Source organism: Gymnogyps californianus, chromosome 3, assembly GCF_018139145.2.
Source record: "Gymnogyps californianus isolate 813 chromosome 3, ASM1813914v2, whole genome shotgun sequence".
Classification (NCBI taxonomy): Eukaryota; Metazoa; Chordata; class Aves; order Accipitriformes; family Cathartidae; genus Gymnogyps; species Gymnogyps californianus.
Window position 1 is genome coordinate 418136 of NC_059473.1, and position 22294 is coordinate 440429.

The window sequence follows — 22294 nt, forward strand, 5'->3', positions numbered from 1 at the left end:
CAGGGAAGGAAGCGTTTCCAGCTGCAGGCAGGCCTGGGCAGTGCGAGGGAGAGCCCCAGGGCCGACCAGCTGCTCTGACCACAGCTGGACAGCCCAGATGTGGCCAGAGCGGTGGCAACTGCCCAGTCTTTAGTCAACAGCAGCTTTGTTTAAGGCCTGACTCGTAGCTCTGGTGGTTATTGCACACTTGCATGCTTTTTTTTTTAAAAATGACCATTTTTTGTGGTGGTCGGGGCCCCCAGCCACAGGACCGAGCCCCCGGGGCGGCGATCCCTGCCCTCCCCACCGCAAGGGCAGGCTGCCCGACTTGCCCTGGAGCGGGGAACCAGCCCACGCAAGCAGACAGAAAGGCTCCTTCCCCCCCCCCAAGAACTTACGGATGAGAAAGCTTAGGCTCAATGTTTTTTCCCCATGAAATACAAAAAACATTGAGAAGCCTACCTCCACTGCGTCTACTTCACTCCCCAATAGATTATTTACTACAAAATATGCTGCCAAGACATTCAAATATTAAAACACAGACTAACCGTGTGGTACTAATTTCTACGGATTTGTCTTCCAGGGGCTAGTTTCAGTGTATTTAACTTCTATTATTGTCCCTCCTAAACAGTTTTCCTGGGATAAAAGCTTACTTGGATGGGAAGTTGAAGAGGTTGCAGTCAATAGGATTTATTGTTTTCAACTATCCTCATGATCAATACGTATTTTACAGAATTACTGGAAAAATCAATCAGGAATGGTTCGAGACATCTCTCTCATTAAAGAAAGTAGATCTGCTGTCTTGGCACGTTAACATCCTTAAGCAGTACTGTGATAGTTCGTAGGAGCCTTAGAACAGTGGGTCTTGTGCTAAAAACAAAGCTGCCGTCCAGTTCTTCCAGTTCTCAGATCACTGGTAATAGCTGCAGACTCCTGCACTTGCCCCACGACCTTTCCTTTTAATTGCTGGAAATCAACAGACTATTTAAGGGAATCAACTCCACGACGGTGCTTTTTTCCCAAACAAAAAATGTCTCAAGTCAATAATAGTAAAACTCTTCAAATACATTTATTTGTCACCAATGAAAATACTGTACAATACCCCAGAAAAGGGGCGGGGAAAGGCAATGTATTAAGACTGGCTTTCATCAATGTCTTTGTCTGGATCCACCTCTGCAGCTTCGCTCTCCTGTTGCTGTTTCTTCCAGAGTTTAGCCATAGCGAGCAGTTTGAGATTAGGCTGATTGGCAGTATCTTCTGGGAAAATATAATCATAGTATTCCTCCCAGCCAGCATCAGACTAGGGAAAAAAAAATACCACAAAGCAAGTTTAATTTGCATGTTAATGTTAGCTATTAGAAAGCGCTTTTAATAAGCGTAACAGTGAGATAAAATTAAAATCAAGGTTTGTCAGACCATCCATTACAGCCGAAACCAATGAGCTGAACGGGTGTAAGACAGTACGACTTCTGCTGTGCACACCGAGCAGGCAGCTTTGATGAACAGCCTGGCTGTAGTTTCCCAAACACAGTTACGAAACAAACGCTATCTGCATAGTACTACCTGAAGCTGTTTTGATTTGTCTAGGGTAGGAGTTTAAAGTAAAGGCAGCTTGAGCATTCGGCAGGAGTATTTCACTCTGCATCAACTGCCCACCTAGCCTGCTGAAGAGCAAGGAGCTCAGCAGCACGTGTTCCAGGCCAATGCTTTTTTTCAATTACTGCAGTCAAACCGGTATGCAGTTAGAGCATCCATCATAGCCGACTTGGTTTGGTGTACCAGACCCCAGCATAAAGCCACCAAGGATTCAAAGTGACTCCTTGCAAAATTTTTCCTCTTACCCCATCTTCAGCCTGCAGTTTTCTCCTCTTCTTTATTTTTTCAGGCATCAGTTTATCTATCCTCTCTTTAGTCGTATCGGTTCCAAACTCCTCTTCAAAGTTTCTCCAGGATTCCAGAAGCATGACTCTCTCCTCTTTCTCCTCACAGTTTCGCATTGCCTTATTAGCCTCTTCATAAATCTGCCGGCATCTTGACAAACTCTCCTCCCTTCCTGCAGATAGCTCAAACTGTGCAAAGCTGATCCATACCTGTGGTGAAAGCAAATCAAAACCAAGCTCAAACCTCCATTCTGAAGTCTGATCGCTAAGTAATAGTTTAAAAAAAACAAAAAAAAAAGCAGCCAAAGAAACAAATGTCAATGCAAGTCTAAAGTACTTTTTCATAAGCGGATACCTAGAAAATTCACATTTGTTTCACATGTGTGAGATTTGCCTCATTTTGGCAAGACAGAATATTCATGTAAGCCACTCTGACAAGCTTCCTGCGGTTGTTTCGGGTCATGATAAATCCATCTGAATTTAGTCAAACGACAGCACCAAACTACGTTGGAAAAAATCACAACTATTTTTTCCGTGCAATGTTTTTGCAACTAAAATTCCAAAGCTGCTCAGCAGGAAGAGGGCTGCTTGGAAACCTTCTGCAAAGCCTTCTTTCATGTAAGATATGCCGGTTGTTATATGTAACTTAGAAATGTCTTTCCCCTCTTTATGGCACAGGCACGGGACTGAACTTAGGTTCACTGCTGATTTGAAAAAGCCACACAATCAAAGCAGTCAAGGGTTTCCATCTGCTATGGACGAGATTCAAGACCAATTTGGTGTTCTGGGTACCCATACAGACCTTAACATGCTGTGTCCGCTGAAGTAATCTGCGGTAAAGATTTCTTGTTTTCTCATACTCCTCTTGCTCAATTTCAAAGTCAATGTAGGATTTCCAAAGAACCTGCAAAAGAGAAGTCTCTGCTTATGTTCACAGCACACTGAGATAATGGGGAAAAAAAAAAAAAAGAAAAAAGAGGAGGAGCGTGGATAAATGTGAAATTTCTCTGAAAAAAGTTTCAGAGATCTGAGTATTTATTGACTGTACAAGGTAGGATTACGACTAAGCAATATCAAATCATCTCATGCACATAATCCATTTAGCTTACTCCTGTAAGCATGTTTCTCCCTCCATGTTTTATCACGGGTTTTATAGTCCTGCATACCCTGCTAAGAAACAGATACTAAATTAATAAGACACAGGCGAAGCCACTACGGTAAGTAGTTCTGTTCAAGCTGGTAGATTATTTACATTTTAATTAGCCACACTGTGTAATAAATACCTTAAAATTGTGCCAGCTGCAAAGTTCATCTACCCCCTTACCTCTGGCATGTCTAGCCGGGGTTGGCCAATAGCCAGCTCATATATTGCACGGGCTCTATCAATATCGCCAAGAATGGTCTCTAGTTCAGCAAATTTAATCCATGACGTGCAGTTTTCCGGTGCGAACTCCAGGAATTTTTCATACAGCTTTCGGCAACGATCAAATTCTCGCAATTGTAACTCCAATTCAATATAACCTTTGAACAGTTTGTTTTTCGGACATTTACCTATGGATGTCCCCTGTTAAGCAAAAAAACCCAAAAACCACTTAAAGATCTTGGAAGGAAAAAAAACCACGCTATTTTCTAAACATCTGTTTACTCTCCAGTATTTGAACTAAAATTCATTTTTGAGCAGAGTTTGGTTTTGAAGGCTCTGGTCAGGGCCAGTATGAAATCCAACCAATGTTTGCAAAATGAGTGTGCATCCGTAAACATCCACAACAACTCTGAAAGCAGAACACCTTCTAACTTGTTACACTTCTACATAACATGGATTCCCCACAAAGCGTTAGTTGAAACTCACCCTGGCTCATCAAATGAACACCTCATCTTGCATCAAAAGCTGAAGAAAGCATAGTACCAGTCTGTACCAGTTTTCCAGGTAAGCAGTTCCCAAGTATCTTATAAAACAAATTATATCAAGAGAAACTGTCTCCTGGACCACCACTGCTATTCATCATCACATAGAGAATTGTCCACGCTCCCTGCCTGCTGACTTACGGTAATGGATAGATGGAGAATAATGTTTTAAAAAAATATTTCCTTTTTGATATGCTTCAGCATCTGAAGAAAACTCTCTGTCCTAAGCCATGGTGCCAAGCTGTGAGAAAGCAGTTTCTGATTCTTAATTTGGGAATCTTTTAAAGCAAGAATTAAGAATGGGTATACCTGAGACAGGTATGTAGCGAGCTTCACTCTGCGTCACTTCTGTAGACAAGTATTATTTATTAAGCACTGCAGCCTCTGTTCCCTCAAGCTAACGTGAATTAATTTGAGATCAAATTCCCTCACTACAATTCTCCTGCACAACTTTCCTGCACATTGATTATCTTGGTACTTATTAAAAATGGAGGAAACCACCACTTGGGAACATCAATTTGGTCACCATTATGGCCCTCCAGCTCTACAAATGCCTTTTCTATTTCAAAATATGCTCAGTTCTTCCCCACATGCGCCCCATTACTATTTTCTTAAGCAGCATATGCTCCAGCTGATCTCGTGTCTCCAAGTCCCAGCATCTCTCAGACCCTGGGAAAACCAAGAATCCACACACCATCGACAGCCAGTGAAAATAAGGCAGAGCAAGGTGCTGTCTGCATGCTGATGAGAGCTTCAGCATCAGGAGCTGGACCTTCTCTTCTGCACGGTGACAGCGCGTGACCCCCACCTCAGGACAGGAGCAAGGCTTCTTGACAAAGAGGTGGTTCAAAGTCAACTCATTGCAAAAGAAAGAAAGAAATGGCTTGCCAAATCTGGGTCCAGTCCAAAAAAGTATTACGGCTGCAGCAGCAAAATCCGGTTTCCAAAATAAGAAAAAGGTGACCCACTAAAGAAAAGTCTGTCAAAGAAACTAAACAACAACAGGGGAAAAGACCAACAAAAGAGAAGCTTAAAGGAAACTGAGGGAACTTTGTATTTCTGGACAGGCCAAAGCACCCGTTCCAGAATCTACCGTAACATTTGCCCCCCAAAAAAAGGGCAGCCAGAAGCAGGGTGCTGACTGGTGACTATCATAACGTTGAGCAACGATATCTTAAGCCAAGCTAGAAGAGCAACGTGCTTCAGGACAGATGGTTGTCTTCTCCTGCGGGGAGACAGTAACAGTCTCACCGGAGACTTCACCCCTCCGCTTCATTTTTTTCTAGTTACGGGCAGGAGTCCAGCTCAAGAGACAAAGCTTTACTAGCACGTTGGGCGCAGACTTGGTCCAGTGTCAGCTACAGAAGGCCATTCACGTTTATGCTCTTAGCACTGCTGTGCCGTGGGTTTGATGGAAACCCCATCAGTTTCCTCTTTAAAATCAAGCCACCTCAACCGCTACCAACATTAGCTCTCTCTCAAAATTCCTAATGTTATCGCTGAGCTTATTTAGAGTATCTGAATTGAAGGGAAAGAAAGTTTTTCATTTCAGAAGGCTTTACTGCCAAAATGTACTCCATTGTTCTCTGACACGCTGACATTCACATAGTGAATTCGCACAGAAGCTCTTAAGCCTGCGCAAAGTCCCCATGACTGCTTCTATCAGCAACCTGGTAGCTGGGACTCAAACGCTCTATTCGGCAGGTCTTAACTTCCGAGAGTCAAAAACTCCTATTTATTTAAAATGCTTTTTAAAACGCTATTGTTAGTACAAGTATCATTTAAACAAATCAGCAGCAGTTAAAAATTTCCAAGTGCACTAAGCTGATTTGGGTGCTCTTGCATTCAGATGTGTGTTTTGTCAACTGAAACGAGAAAGCTGCATTCATTTCTGCCCGTGGCTAATTCATCGTATCAAGCTACACTTCTTTTTAAATCATACATGACAGTAAATACTGGTCCCTGCAGACTTCTCGGATGCTTTATTTAAGTGGATTAAAACAGCAATTTATAAAGGACAATTTAAGATCTTTTAATGCCATTCCCTTGTTACTCTTAGTTAGTAAAGTCTATTATTGAATTAACAAAAGCTTACCAAAGCTCTTCTAGCAAGCGGAAGATTTTTCTGGCGTATTTCAAATTGTGCATACAGCAGCCATATTTTGGCAAATGTAAACTGAAAGAAAAAGAACAATGTGATGTTTAGGTTTGAAGTTTAGTAAATAATACTGCATCTGTTCTTTAAAGAAATAACCACTCCATCTATACAAGGTGCTACTGCTACTACAGTTAATTGCATTTGATCTCAGTGTTTTCCTGCTGAAAAGTTGAGAGCTCATAACCCAAAACAACCTCTCTAGAACAGGACAATATAGTCCATGGATAAAAGCAAAAAAGGCCAGGACAGAAGTCTTCTGAAACAAAGAAAATGGTTTGTTAACCAATCAATTGATTGGTAAAATATCAGCTATCACTGAATCAATTAACAGCTAATCAACTCTTAATAATTACAGATTAATCCTAATCTACACAGTGGATACTCAGATGACATGATTAATTACAAACTAGAAAAGGAAGTACATGAACTAAGATTTCTTGACATTCCAAGGCAATGCTGATTAATTGTTTTAAGGGTTTGGCCAAGTGGATATTTTACTTAAAGCTCACTGGCAAAAAACCCACAAAACCAAAAAAATCGGTCTTGAAGACCAATTGTAACGGGGAATATACACCTGGAAGATGGTTTATCAGCTGCACCTCCCTCAGCTGGGACCATGCAGACAATTAGGAACAGTTGCTATAAAAGGTGGTAACCCCCTGTAAAACAGACCAAGTGTTCTGTGGAGACTACAAGCAACTGGGCTGAGAGCAGCTATCAAAGGACCAATTTGAGGAAGAAAAGAAGTAAGTAAAGAATAGATAAGAGTTCTTCCCTGCTGCTTAATAGTACTGGACTATCCTCTGACTATGTGTTATTTCAGCTGCTTAGAGCATACTCAGTGGTTTAAAAATACTGGAGAAACCCTTGCATTGCATCTGTATGAGGAAATCTGACATCAGTATGTAGCCTGCCATTTCCCATCGATGATATAAGTTACAGCCATTTAACACCTTAGCTTGAAAAAAAAAAACCCCCACCCTATCAGTTTTGGAAGACAGACATTATGAGAAACTGGAAGGGATATTTAAAGTCTTAAGTAGAGTTTTCATGAATGTGCTAGTAACCATTTGGAACTGCTTACACACCTGAGCTTTGGGGGGAAAGAAAACTAAAGGATCTTATCTTGTGCAACTTTAATCCAAGACTTGATACAAACTGCTGGAGGAGCCATACCTTCTTGTGGGGAATGAGCTCGATACATGCCTGATACACTTGTCTGGTTCGCTCGGCATCCTGTAAGAACAGGCAAATAAAATACTTTGTTCACTGCTAAGATTACACTAGATCTTGAATCGTGCAATGATTGTGAAACTGCAGAACAGTATTTTTAAGTCAAGTTGTTTAGAATCACGTACACTTAAGATATAAATGTACTTATCTACTTAGCGTGCACAATTCAAAGATGGTAACCCCTGAGAATCAGCAAGAGTCATCTTTTCAAAACAAGATTCAATACTAAGAATTAGACAACAAAACCAGGAGTGTCCCTGTTTCGGGGGGGGGGGAATCTTTTTTCCTTTAACAGACGCTGAAGAGGTATACTGCACTACAATAAAGAGCAGCCAGAACATTACATGACTGATAATGGAAGAAATACTTACACAGCCTCAAAAGGCCACTGTAGCAAGCATTTGACTGCTTCATAGAACAACTTCACACATAGATTTGTTAAACATAAAACTATCTCGCAAGTTCAGGTAACAGCCTGAACAGGCAATTCAGATGGGGCTAGAAAGACCTACTTCTGCTTTTATTGGCATGTTTCTGGGTGGAGTGAAACAGAAATATTTTTTTTCCCCTATGCATGGGATGGAAAATTGAAGGGAAAAAAAACCCCATGCTTAAATAGCAAATCCTGTAGCTAGTTACATAAAACAAGAAAGACATATTTTTAGTTCTCAGTTTTCTTATTAAAATATCTGCAGCTATTTAATGTAAGGAAAATACTTGGGAAGGAAAGAAAAAAACCCCTGAGTTCTTACTACTTGCCTTTGCCTCCAGCTCTTCATATAACGCGTAGTTAATCCAAAGGTAGATGTATCTTTTCCAGTGTCTTTTCTCTTGAATTGGGGGAACGTTGGCGATGGCTCTTTCGTACACTTCTCGGACAGTCTCGGCATCTGCGTCGCTTTCAACTAACCTCAGGTAGTCAAACCATGCATCGTAATTATGTGGATTTGCCTTCCAGAAAGACAGGAGCGGGGAAGTGGGAAAGAAACTTGAGTAACTACAAATAACAGACCCTGTTCCTTTACTTACAGTTTTTATTCAGAATTTCTCCTTTAAAATAGATTATTGGAATATTAATAAAAATGGCCAGTCTCCAGTATGTTTAAGCTAGAGCTTTTAGGTTAAAGTGCATGTATTTCTTTATTTTACCTACAAACATTCTTTAAGTGAAGGCAAACACACTGCACTGTGAGAAGGGAAGAGGAACTAATGAAATACGCAGTATTCAGTGAATAGTAGATAGGTGTGGCACACCTGTTTTCTCACAAAAAGGTATTTACACATAGGTGAGGTGTCCTGTAACAGTTACTGCATAACAGAAGTGACAAGTTACAAGCTAAACTGCATTATCCCCCAAGATGACTGTGAAGGGTATTGAGCTGAGTTCAATCAACAACTTTGGCTCCACAATCTACGTTAGAATGCAGAAACAAAAAAGCAGTGGATGCAAGCATCATTTTCTCCCCTGTGGATGGAATTCTGCCTCCAAAAAGAACAGCATTCCCTTGGTATTTTCTTGGACTGAGTATCAAGGGTAATGTAAGACTTGTCAGCCTTTCATATCGTGAGACACTCATGTACCTTAAGCAGCAGCTGGATGTACGATGAGCCCAGAGGATATTTGTAGTACATACCTTCACTTCCTCTTCATATTGGAATCTCCTTTTGCTGACAATGATGTCTTCAATTCCCCTTCTGTCTCCAAACTTCTTCTCAAAGATGGTGTAATTCTTGAAGAGATTTTGGGCCTCCTGTTTTGGAATTCTATCCAAGGCGTACTTGTAGATCACCCTTACTCTTTCAAACTGAAAATATTAAATATCATTTGAGTAATATTTACAAAGCGGCTTCTGTTCTCCCCCACAATTTCTCAATAAGCTTGTGGCAATAATTAATAGAATACAGAACCACAGAATATCTCAGTGTAAATGACTCTTTTAGGACAAGACTAACACAGATCTCACTGAAGAGTAAACTTTGGGGGGGGGGAATTCTGTAAACAACAAAATCCACTATCTCTTATTCATTTACACGTTTGGAATATTTAAAATATTTTTAAGAGGTTGTGGCTTTGGGTTCACAGAATGTTCTCAATTCCTTAATGGCCTGGGCACTTTAAAGAGACTGTCTAGGAAAGACATGGCTAATTCAGTTTTTTATCATGCAGGCCTACAACCTCTCAAACTTACATATCCTCAGATTTGTATTTGATCCCATGATGCTATTCTCAGGCTTGGCAGATTTGGTGCCCACCTTTCTTGGAACATATTTCCTTGCTGTTGCCAAACAGCAAATAGAAGATAAGCAAAAAATTGTCTCCTTAACTCAGGCTACAATAACAACATCTCATAAAGTGCTGAAAAACACAAGTATTGTAGTGAATGTTGAGTGGCCTTGAGTTTGATATTCAAGAATAAATCTTGTGGGGGCAGTTGGTGTTAGTCTGATGTATTATCAAGGAGGTCTTACTTCTTTCTGGTTCTCCTCAAATTTTGCAAAAGCCACATACAAGTGCTCATCCATATGCTCTTCTCCAAAGAACTCCACTGCCCTCTCGTATACTTTCCTTGCGTGAGCAAAATAACTGTGTTTCTCTTCAAAGCGGGCATACTTGATCCAGTTCTTCACATCAGGATGAACAATAACAAGTAGAGCTATGTTAAAGAAATGGTGGCGGTTGGATTGGACACTTCAAACTGCCTTCTTCCCAGTGACTACAGGGTCATGGACTGTATGAAACACCTCCCAAGGATGGCATACGCAAAAAATGCAATTGGGAAGAAGACACAAAACAGCTCTAAGCATATAAAGGCTCTGTGCCTTACTGAGAACTTAAAAGAAAATTTTAAAAAGGGATAAAAATCAGGCAAGGGTCAGGGAGAAGTTTAAGGAGGAGAAATCTGAAATGATGACTGCAGAAAAGCTGGAAGTGTGAGTGCTGTTAAATATACACTGTTGTGGCAGGATGTACAGTCCCTTAATTTGGAGGCATATGCTAAACATGCTTTTAATACCTACTGCTGACTCCCAGCATGGTGGCTTACTCCCAACACACCACAGTAAAAAGGGGCACAGGGACATAGCTGGAGATAGAATAGATAAGAAAGAAACGAAGAACGCAGGCCTAAACTTGGGCAGGTGTCGCAATGCACTAAAAAGGATATATCTCTCGTAAATGGTACGCGCCCTGTCCACCTCCTTGTATCTCAGCTCGAAGTTAATGTAGGAATGCCAAGCTTGCTCTTCTGGTTGCCACTCCATCCAACGTTCAAACACCTGACGTGATCCAGCAACATTCCCCAACATCTCTTCCATGTAGGTATACTTATACCTTAGAAAACAAGATCAAGTTGTTACAATCACAGAGTAAACACATAAATTACAAGGATTTTTTGGAGTGCTTAAGAGCATTACTGAGATTTCTTCACCTATTCCTCACTTGCACCCCCGAAATGCCTATAGATACTGTTCTGCCTGGCAGCATGCAGGCACACAAACATCCCTCTCTCCCAATACTCTTACCACTCAAAGTACAAAACCTTTCCAAAACTTAAGCCTTCCTCTTTTTCTCAGACTAGCCTGAAGACTTGCAGAAACAGAAAACAATGTACTTCTGTATGATACCAAAACAGAAAAATGATCTGTAGTCTTTGGGGGTAGAAGCAATGCTCCATTCTCTGCAAACGTACCAGAACTGGTTCACCCTGGGGAGGGTGGTAATGGCTCGATCCCAAATGTTTCGGGCATGATTAACCTGGCGGTTCTTCATTTCCATTTCTGCGTATTTCAGCCAGAGTGTGACATTTCTGTAGTCGACATCTAAAGCACGCTCGTAAATGGAACGGGCTCTGGAAAGCAAAGAGAAGTTGCATATATAATGTGCCTTCAAGACTTTGATGGTGTTTGTCAACATATGTCTTAAAAGGTTTATAAGAGATGTCTGCAGCTGCATCATAATTACCTCTGTATTTCTTTTAGGCTTTCCTCCCATTGTGCGTACTTTATCCAGTTACTGATAACTGTCCTGTTTTTTCTTATGTTGTCTTCAAAAGTCTGAGGAGAAAATTATTTCCTTAAGTAAGAAATTCCTCTGTGCAGACCAATCTTGTTATAAATGGCTTATGGAATATAATTATTATTATTATTGGAATGAATTCCAAATGTCTTACACCCATACAGATGTAGTAACAAATCATACTCAATACAACACTTTCTAAAACTTGCATAACAGAGAAGCTAGAAGTGTTGTTCATCATACAGAATAGGACTAAACTCAAGTTCCTGCAACCTGATACCTGAAATACTGATGGAATAATAACTGACAGCACTAAAATCTTACTTTTTTTTTTGTTTTTTTTAATCTCCTGCTTAATGTTCCAATAGCAATGTTACCTGGACAGATGGAATCCAGTCATTACAGACAACCCTGAACATACTTGGATGCACTAGCACGAGTTTATTGACTTTGGCCTGTATGTTTCATTGCTCTAAATTTTTCTTTAAAGCAAGATGCCTTATTCTTACTCCCTGGATTTAATATGCGGGCATCAAATGTGCTAGACAAATTTCACTGCTCAGTGCAATGGTGAGGGCATCTTCAGCCTTGTGTTTGGCTATTGTGAGGATCAATGCTATTGGTATTTAACATGTGGCTAAACATGGTTTAATAGAGTTAAGGTGGTGGCTCGTTACTGGCATTCATATGAGAGATGAAAAAAGATAACATCAAACATTGTTTTTGCAGTGCTGTGGTGTTGATCATCTGACTCCAGTTGCTCTGCATGTGCCCGAGTGAGGGACACCAGCATCCAGCACAGTAAGACGAGGAGCCCCAGCCACTACGGTAAGGAGGGAAATGAACACCCACTCAGGGCTGAGTACAGGGGATGCTGTGTTGTGCTACAACAGTCACCAGTTCTGAACATATGCATATATGCTTCAGGGAATGATAGCTCTAGCTTATGTTGCCTGTATCTAAAAAACAAACAAAAAAAATTGCTGAGTGCTGAAAACATTTAAAGTTCCCCATTAGGGATATCCTTGCTTTGCTGACCCAGGACAGCAATTATCAAAGTCAAAAGCAGAACAAAACCGTAAATAAGTTTGCACAAGCAAAGCAGTTCTTTTAAATCAAGGAGAAAAAATTATACCTGAAATCTGACATGTAAAATGGTCAGGTTTCAAGACAATCATCAAACACAACCATAACTAGTGTAGACAGTTGTGTTCTAAAGTGTGCTAAGGAGTACCATAATTACACAGAACTGAAATACCACTTGCAAACACGCTGTGTTTTTTAAACAGTTGAGGTGGAAAAAAAAACCAGCAGCATTACTGTAAAGCTTGCTAATGTTCTGTCCTGCTGACTGGCCAGATACTAGTGGTGATGAAGAAACTGCGTATAAACTATGTATGTAATTACCCTTGCAATGTTCTGAACGTGCTGACATGTGAGATGTGTACTACCAAATTTCATGTTAAACAACACGTTTAACTTAAAATTTCTGCACAAAAGTAGTGTTTTCTATGAAAATGTTAGTGCTTTTTTAAGAATTGCTATTCATCTGGAAAACCCACATATAGACTACATCTTGTTTAAGTGAAAACATAGTAAGATTTTAGTGCTTTATAGGGGCATCAAGATTAGGTTTGTTTTGGTTTTTTGGTTTTTTTTCCTTTACCTTCCTCTTCCTGAGTTTATAGTCATTTAGCTCTTCGACATCTGTGATCTTCTGTTGCGGAGGCGGCGGAAGAAGTTCGAGTTCTCTCTCTTTTGCTTCTCTTAAAAGCTGTTCTGCGGTGATCTGAACTTCTGCAGGTGCTTTATTTTTCACCTGTAAGGGGAAGGGGGCTCGATTCGCATTTTCTCCTTCTAATGCAAAACTGAAGAAAATCCTCCCTCGCTCCCACGATTAATTTACTCCGGTGGCTCGCCACGTTCAGTATTTACCGAAGGAGGACCCGGAGACACACAGGCCCCCCACCCACCCCGAGATGGGCAGGGGGGTGGCCAGCGCTAGCCCCAGCCCACGCGGTTCCCGCCCGAGGCATGAGGAGAGGCAAAACTTCCCGCGACCGCGGGGAGGAGGCGGTTGCCCAAGCGGAGGAGGCAGGGGCGGCAGCCGCCCGTGTTTCAACGCATCGCTGAGCTACCGTGAAAAATCCCCGGGCGTTTTACCGGCTTGCCGGAGGCCGTGGGGAGCGCCGCTCTCCCGGCCCGGCGAGGAGCTGCGGGGCTAGGCCGCTCCGGGGTGGCCGGCGCTGCTCCGAGGACCACGACCACCCTCCCCACCCACGGCCCCCCCGCTGCCGCCTCCTCCCGAGCACCTTCGCCACTTTGGGGATCCGCTGCTTCCCGGCTGCCGTAGACGCCATCTTGCCGCCTCTCCGTGCTAGCCCCGCCCCCTCACCCCTAACCTCACGCAGCGCCGGTGAGCGTCGTTGCCCAGGGTAACGGCGGCGCTTCCCGACGCCGGTAGCGAGGCGGAGAGCGGAGCCGAGGCCGGTCAGTCAGTCCTGGCCGTGCCGCGCCGCTCCGGGGAAAGGGACTCCCCGCCGCAGCGGGAGGAAGGTGAGGGCCCGGCGCAGCCGGAGGTCCAACACCCCCAAAACGGTTCCCTGTGTCCGCCTTCCCCCCCCCCCAGACGGCGCCCCCTGGCGGCTCGGCGGGCGGGAGTCCGGGCAGGGGGGGGCTTCACCCGCCCTGAGGGGGCTGCGGGCCGGCTGGCGAGGGCCGGGGCTGGGCGCCCAGGGTCGGGGGAGAGACGGCCGTAAGAACGATGAGTACGTCTGTTACGGTGTAGCGGGGTCCGTGCTGCCGATGCATGGCCCGAGAGGTGTGAATAGTGCGGGCGTTAAACTCCTGTCCCGCCCTAACGGCCCGTGCCGCTTTCGCTCCTGTCAGGTGAGAGAGCTCTGCCCCGTTCTCAGACCTAGCGGCCTTCCTTCGGGCCGTCCGAGCCTTTAAAATTCGGGCCTGGCCTCGTTCCCCGACGCCTTTCGGGGATGGGAATGGTCGACATGGTTCATCCCCGCTGCTGAGGCTGAGCCGTTAATTCTCGGCCTGGTTCGGCATGGGGTGCGTAGGTGCCGCCTGCCATCTCCCCAGGCGATCGGGTGTCCTGCAGAAGTCTCCTGAGATGCGCGCCTATGGTACGTACGCGTTTGGTGTGTTTTGAGTCAGAGACAGGAAAAAAAATACCACACGGGAATCTTGCTTGTGCTGAAAAAGAGAGTACTTGTTTAGGGAGGCAGAGAACTATTCTAGTGCGGAAGAGCGACAGTTCTTTATCTGCTTGTTTTGTCAAGTCTTTCATCTGTGGTATGCTGCTCTCATAGTAGAAGTACAGGATTTGCTGTAGGAACAGTGCATTTTCTTATGAAAACGGTACATTTTTCACATGTAAATGCTGCCTTCTGTCAGTCATGGTTGCATGAGTGTTTAGGGCCTTTAAGGGGAGCTAGTGGAGAAGGGGGTGATATTTTTTCAATGCATTAAGTTATTGAATGCGGAAATGTGGCAAATTGTTTTCCCCAGTTGGAGTAATCTTAATGCTAGACTTAAGTTCGTTAACGACATTTTAAAACTCCTGTTTATTTTGATATATGGAGTTGACATTAATAAAAATTAACCAACTATTTTAGTAGTCTCACAGTTTGCAGTTACTTAATGAAATGTGTAAGTGAATTATGTGGCCGTTTTCTTTGCTCATTTTAAGAATGACCTGTCATTTAGCCCTGGGTATAGTTGCCTTCCACTCCACTAGGAAGAATATATATATCTTACAACTTAAGACGTTTGAGAGGTTGCTTACACAAGCTAGTATAACTTTTTTCCTTGTAGATGTTATTGTTATACTCAGTAATAAGTACACTCTAGCCTAGCTGGTTCTTTCTACATAACCACAATTCTGTTTACTCAGTGCACGCACTAAAACCTGCAGAGGACGTTTTGCCTCAGGTTGGTTCCGGGACCTCTTTGCAAACGTATGTTGGCATGACTGAGACCTGTGCTGTCACCTATAATGATGTCTTGATTGTGTGTGAAAGATGTAGCTGTGCCCATGACTTTTTCTGTATTTAAAAGGTATAAAATTCAGGGTTTCCTTTGTTGTCCCATTTTAGTTGGGATCTGTGGGGCCTAATAATTGGGCATCACATCTGAGTTTGGAGCCAATGTTAGAAATGGCTATTGTGTTTGGTAGATTGGTAAAAGTGTTCTGCTAGTCTAAGTATGTTGGTTATTTAGACTTTTTTTGAGTTAGTAATGCTATATTTTGCACAAATATATTTAAGGAAGAGCAGAAAGCTGTTGTGTTTGGTCAATTTATGTTTTATATGCCTAATGCTTGATTATATCACAACAGGCTACAATATTGAGTAGCAACACAGCTGAAAGAAATGAACTGTTAGTGGATAGTCACAGATGGCCTGAATGTCTGTTGCCCCTATATGTTCTGAAATTGCTAGGCATGTCAATAAATCACTTGGACCTGGCAAATTCTGTGAATGTGGAATCACAAAAACACTTTTCTTCTGGGCAGGAAAGCTATAGAGCTTTAAATTCCTTCTGAAATTTAAGCATCGCTGTTGACTTAAAGAAATTTGAGGAGCTGTTTTGGACAAAATACACTTAACTTACCTGAAATTGCTGTTTAATGTTACCAGGACATTCTTACCCTGATTGTTTGCAGCTGATCCTCCCAACCCTGTGGACTTAAGGCTGTTAAGTTTGAAATTATTAATGATGGGCACTGTTCTGATAGATAGCATGCAAATGCCTATAGATGAATAAATGTAAAAGGAGTTTGCAGCCCATTAAAAACATTTCTTTCCTGTGTAGCATGTAGAATACATACAGTAGGGATGATTGCCTGCTGTATTTCTACATGTGCACTGTTTGCATGCTGTATGTATATGCAGGCAGTACGCATTTAGGTAGAGGTCTGCAGGAACTAGGCACTTAAATCCATCCAAATTGCACTTCTTCATAGTTTTTATAAAAATCCATTTCAAGTAACTATGTTGAACAATGGATGGCAGCGGGATCCGCCAGAACAGCAATGTTTTCTTTCTTGTTGCAGTCTATAAGATGACTACAATAACTTCTTCAAGAGGAAATACAGAAGTCGTCAGTGCCAGAAGAACAGAATTACATGATGTTTCAGATATTATCTGTCTCTTCAGCCATTTTACAGAAGCAGTTTTTGGAAGGATTGATGTCATGTACCTTTTGTAAGTAACAGTATTTTAGGGACATTATATTACCTTTCTTGCAGGAAACTTCAAGAAATTATGTTACATTTAAAATGGCAGAAAACATTATGAGCCTTTACGTGGTGCGGCATAATGACTTTTTATGCTATTCACAAAAAGGGAAAGAAAATCTGCTTCCATCTCTTCTCTGTGTCACGCATGCATGACTGTGCAAACTTGGATCACTGCTGCCAGCGTGGTGGACAAGATTTGACTCTTTACTAGCTTCCTTTTTATAAAAGTTCAGAAGAAATACTTCTGAATAATACGTGATGAAACCATCAAATTCCAACGTCTGCTGTCTGCTCCATCTAACAGAATCCTTTTGCCTCTTGGAGAGTGATAGAAGTAGAGGGGCAGGGACTAGGGTTTTTAATCACTGTGTGGCCATGACCGTTCTGTGTATGTGTAAATCTTTTCCTTCTCTTCCAGTTTCCCCTTGACAAAAGGAATTGGTTACTTTTTGCCTCTCTTTAGTCTACCTTGGGAGACAGCCTCAATCTGCCGTAAAATACGTTTCAATGTGCCTCTTCTTTTCATGCCCCCAAGATACCTAATGTTCTCTGTGTTTGTGTTTTGACATCTGTATCCTAGCTGCTTGCATGGCAATGTCCTTAGCAGAAATGGGTGGTTGTAGCAGTCTTCTGTTACCATGTCTTCATCACTGGAGATGGTGATGAACCTTCTGCGCTTCATCTTTCTGTGCAGTGATGAACAGCAGAGACAGACTGTGTGAAATGCTGATGGGTCACTTAGGTTTTTTTTCTGCTTGACTTAATGGCATGTCTCAGATACCAGCTACTTGGGGAAAAAATAGATGTATGAAGAAACATACAAAGAAGAGGGAGCATTTAAGTCTTGCATATCGAATTCGTAGTAATTGAGGGTTTGAAAAATCATGTGAATTGTTATAATGTCAGAATACACTAAATATTTGGAATTGAAGCAATAATGTCAAGTTAGGATGTGGGTAATGAAGTTTTATTGAGGCCCGATCCTGGGAGCACTTTTGAACATGGTTAATTTTGCTATTCTAACAGGCTGAATTAACAGTCACTTTTCTTTGTGTAGTTTCTTGAACTTCTGCAAAATTAAATTGTTTTCACAGGGAAAAATCAAATCTTGCTTTGACACTCTGCAATGAGAAGAATGAGGTTATAGCCCATGCTGTCTTTCTGGACTATCCAAATTGGAATATCACTGATCAGTCTGATTGGGAATCGTTCTTACATGAAAACTACATTAACAATAAATGCACTGTAAGTAAATTGTGTGATTTTAGTTGAGTTTTCATTTAAGGCTCGGGTATGAAAAATACGCGTGGGCATCTAAAATCTATTTTAGGTAGATTTGAGGCATTCGGGCTGAAGAAGGTGATCATCAGATTCCTTACTAAACCCTCAGGTGCTCAGAAGTTCATGAGTACCTGTGCCTTTGCCACTGCAGTAACTGAAGGTAACTGTAAGGATGGCAGTTAGGGAACGCAAGTCCTTTCTTTGCCAGACATGGGCAGAACACGTCTGATGCACTGTGCTAGCACTGAGAGCAGTGTGAATCATAGCTGTCACTAATATTCTTCATTCAAAAACCTGTCCAGCTCTGGTGTTATGTTGTCTAACAGAACATTTACCTGGGAGGTGGAGTCCTTGCTCTAAGGTCCTTCTCACTGTAAGGGAAGTGGAATCCTCATTTCTCACCTTTTGGAATAAAGTTTTGCTATTTTACAGAACTGAATGCAAATTTAATGGCATCAGAGAAAAAATAAGGGACAGGGAGCATACCCCTGCTTGGAGGATGGTGACTTAGACTGGGTGGAGGACCATGCTGACATGAACGTCTTGGTTCTGGAGTAAGCTTGTTTGGTGCTGGTCTGGAGATTGCTGCGCTCTGTTCTGTGTGGTGGCTGTTTTCATACAGGCTCCTCGGTCAAGTTTATGAATTACTCTTAGGAATTATGGACTAGAAATAGGCGCTTGGAAGTTTAGGATTCAAATGCTGCCTATTATTCAGTCCAGCTAGGAACTAGATCCTGTGATTGTTGAGAAAAGATGGAAAATGTTAACCGTAGACACTCAAAAACTAGGCAGCACATGCCATAATAAGGTATTGGCAGTACTGAAATTATCTCTAGACAGTTTGTTCATCAGTTTTTCAACGTTGTTCTGGGAGACGTTAAGCAACGGCTTGCAGAAAAACTGACAAATACAGCAATTGTATTTGAAAATGCTGTGTGCCGTTAAAAGAAACAAAATTATTACAGCCAAAGGGAGTATAGAAAAAAACCATGTAATTTTCTTGTAATCTGTTTTCTTTGTCACTTGAACAGTACTTTGTGTACAGGCATATTGCAGGCACAACCACTTCATTCACTGTGCAGCTGCAGCTGCTCCTGTTGGGTTATGCTATGCTGTCAGTTCTGCAAGCTCTTCCTCAGGCGGCCTGCTTGACAATATCTATTGCAGCAAAGCTGCAGCTGACTTCGGAGTGCAGGGGCGTACAAAGAGAAAAGACAAAAAAAAAAAAAAGAAGAGCTTGAGCATGTTAGGAATTACTGCTCATAAACAGGAGTGAAAGGTACTTTGACAAGGAGCAGAAGAACTCTTCTTTTTCTAGAATGGAGATTATTTTCTAAAATACGTACGGAAGATTCAGAATGTGTTTTGTGCTTCTGCACAGACAAAACAGCTGAACCCATTCTGAGTTATAACTAGATGAGATATCGTTGGTTAACTGCAGGTTAAATCCATGCAGATGTACTTCACAAAATTGACATCTTCTGAAAATAGAATTTCTTAAAAGTCTAGTTGACAGGAAAAAGTCTTTCCTAGAGCATGGAAATTTTAAGATAGCTTAAACGTCTAAATTAGGAATTGACTTGTGCAGAATTTAATTAGTGAAGATGCTTTACAGGATTGCCTGGTTACCGTCACTATTCAGAAACACTTACAAGCCAAATCTTGCCTCCTGGGCCTCCTCTTGGACCTCAAGAACAAAATATTCTTTTTTTTATCTCCTTCTTCCTTTTGCATTTAAACAAACAAACAAAAAAGAAAAGGCTGATTTTTAGAAATGGCTTTTGATGTTTATTCATTACAATAGCCTGTTGTCTTTGTGCTGGTCCATATATTGTAACCTCTATTAAAATCATTCTTGCTCTAAAGTTGCTGAAATTTATTGGTGACTCTAGCCGTGACATTTTAGTTGAATATTCAACTATTCAGAAGACCTCAAGTTTTCCCATTTAAAATATTTTTTTGGTAGGAATATTTCATCTACAGGTAGACCTTCATTGACTCAGCGCTTGAAATTAATATGCAAGAGAAAACAGCTGAATTAATAGTACTTTCCATTCCAGCGCAAGGCTTTTCCTTTGCTACTGTTTTCCGGGTTAACTGGAGGCGTATAGGATGAAGCTGTCTTTTAGTCTGCCCTGTTTCTGACTGGATATTTAAATGCGTCTAATGATGTAATCTTAAGACTTTCTAATTTTTCTTACTTTTTTAAAAGAAAAACCATTTTAGGAGTATGGGAAGTGTGTGAGCTTTTGGTTTTTTTAAACCTAGAAAGAATGTCTTTATCAGCCAAATGTTAAATTAAATGTTGTTAAGATTTAGTTGTTAATTGTTGTACTTAAATTAAAATGTTGTTAGTCTGGAATTAATACTGTTAAATATGAAATGATGTATGTATATGGTAGTCAAACAATAGTAAGCCTGAGTGTAAATAAAAAATATTACAGAAGCACAAATCATGATATTAAGAAGTCCTTTATCCACACATGCCTCCAAGTTACTTATATATGTGAAGGTACTAATTTTGAGTGCAGATCATATATATTGGAAATAAATGTGCGTATTAATACTTGGGTTGACTTAAGAAATATTAGCTGCGTGGTGTTTAGATTTTCATTCCTCATTTTGTAGCCTTTGAACACATTGTTCATGCATCTTTTTGTGGCAAAAGAAGAATACGCAGCCGGATGTTCCCAAGAAATTGTTAGGTGAGTTCATATGTAACTTTGAGTAGTGAAGCATGTGCGCTCTCCTGCCATCATTTGGAGAGGCTATGGAATTTAAAAATGCCTTAAGGTGATCACTGGATCAAAATTAAATCTCTGTCTAAACAGTCTCGGAAGGTAATAAAACATAACCTTGTATTAATGAAATGTGCACTGTTGGCTTTGAAACCAAGCTGTTACAGTTCCAAGTACGCTTCCCAAACAGTGTTAAGGTTTAGCTGTATCTTTGCTGTAATTTTCCACAGAAATAGTACTGCAGTTGCAAGGCAGATTGATTTTTCTTTTTCCTAAATTTCCACTTGTAAAAATCAAAGCGCGTGACTGAGCAGGAAGCTTAGAAAGCTGTAGATGTTTCTGGAATACGCTTGTTCCCGGGTAATCTGTTGATAGTTTGTTAGCTACAGATTATATGGTAAGGCTGCAAACTATACAGTACAAACAGCACAATGTATTACTGTGTTAGCTCAGTACTCAAATATAACCATTGCTCACGTTATTTGGTATAGCTCAAAATCTACTTACATAAACAGTGAATTGCACTTGGTGCTGTTGCTGTTGAATTTACAGTTACTTGTCACGTCAAGCCAGCTCATCCAGATGCCAGGTCAGAGATCTGCCAGCAGAGATCTGGCATCTTTAATTTTTTCACCACTGGGGAACTGATACAAAAAGGAGGATGTTTGAAATCTAAGGATTAGGAAATTAAGAGAGAAATAAGGTAGAAAAACCAGTAAAAAACCCCGCCCTGATGAATTTCATATGATCTTATATGTCGTAAAAGTTTTAAATTTTGAGCCATGTGGACTCATGAAGGAAGATTAGAGACACTGGAGAAAAAATTTTATAAATTAAAAGACTAGCTGCTGTATCTGATTGATGGGTGTAATGATGAAAGACTGAATGCAGTTATGTTATTTGTCCAGGAGAGCTTTTATCACAGTACCAGAACTGCAGTTTATACTTCTCTTCATACCAGCTGATGAGAACTTAGGTAAGAATTTAATACTGTTTTAGTCTTAATAATTAAATAATGAGAACAGTCACAAATCTCATTATCATTAATATGCACTGTGGTGGTGGGCTTTTTTTGTGGCTTTTTGAAATATTGAGAACAGTTTTCATTTTCTAAATATGCAGAAAACACAACCTTAAAGAATCCTCTAATGGACATACCTTGTAAAAGAGGTTTATGTGGTTACGTGTTCGCTCCAGCAGTCCATTCAGCAGTCTATCCGTTTCCTGCAGTCTTTAAATTTGCCAGAAACAGACAGGACTTCAGACAGGAGTAACGATCTCAGAAATAAATTCCTACAAGTTTTGCAAAGATTTCTGGCTGAATAGAGTCAAGAGATTGAAATCACATACTTTCTCTTATTTAGCCAAGCGAGTACAAGATGGGGAGAGGACGCTTTGGTGAGGCTCAGGAGGGGTGCTGGAGACATGGAAGGAAACTAGGATTATTTCTTTTAGAGCAGAGGTACAAAGATGGAGAATGCACATCTTGATCAGAGAACAGCACCTGACTTGGAATTTCAGTCCTAAATTGAGACTAATAAATCAAGTGTCTACTTTAATGACTGATTTTTTTTTTTTTTTTTTTTTTTGCTTGGAGCTCTCCTTGAAGTGAACTGGAACCTTTTCTCATATGCCAATTTCTAGACATCTTAGTTCCAAGTCATGCTAAAAAAACTCTGTAGCGGTGTGTCAACTACAGAAAACAGTACCTGTATAAAGGTTTTTGTCAAACCTACCCTAGCAACAAATGTCAACTTTTCTTCAGCATAACGAGTCCTGACAAAGAGATTCTCCAGTGGCATATGGGATTGGTTATAACACTAGTATTTCTGTAGGGGTTTGATCCTACCA

The 22294-nt window shown here is 41.2% G+C and overlaps 2 protein-coding genes across 3 annotated transcripts in view; one reads left to right on the top strand and one right to left on the bottom strand.

Moving 5' to 3' along the window:
* Nucleotides 1–1029: 1029 nt before the first annotated feature.
* On the bottom strand, nucleotides 1030–13530 carry CRNKL1 (crooked neck pre-mRNA splicing factor 1). Its single transcript, XM_050893301.1, has 14 exons — nucleotides 13483–13530; nucleotides 12837–12989; nucleotides 11117–11208; nucleotides 10845–11003; nucleotides 10320–10486; nucleotides 9625–9803; nucleotides 8790–8960; nucleotides 7915–8106; nucleotides 7099–7158; nucleotides 5860–5940; nucleotides 3184–3423; nucleotides 2662–2763; nucleotides 1821–2069; nucleotides 1030–1279 (listed from the first exon to the last, which is right to left on the bottom strand). Exons 1-14 carry the CDS (start codon nucleotides 13528–13530, stop codon nucleotides 1112–1114), a joined length of 2061 nt encoding a protein of 686 aa, XP_050749258.1. The 3' UTR covers nucleotides 1030–1111.
* CFAP61 (cilia and flagella associated protein 61) overlaps nucleotides 3073–22294 on the top strand; it is a 134034-nt gene continuing 114812 nt past the window's right edge. Inside the window, exons 1-5 of one of the 2 annotated variants that reach the window (XM_050893300.1) lie at nucleotides 3073–3076; nucleotides 16239–16389; nucleotides 17519–17669; nucleotides 20334–20410; nucleotides 21352–21419. In XM_050893300.1, the coding sequence (XP_050749257.1) occupies nucleotides 16247–16389; nucleotides 17519–17669; nucleotides 20334–20410; nucleotides 21352–21419 (439 nt within the window). In that variant the 5' untranslated portion in view covers nucleotides 3073–3076; nucleotides 16239–16246. Of the gene's footprint in view, nucleotides 3077–11902; nucleotides 11999–16238; nucleotides 16390–17518; nucleotides 17670–20333; nucleotides 20411–21351; nucleotides 21420–22294 lie in introns of those variants that run through there. The other variant, XM_050893299.1, reaches the window with a different exon arrangement.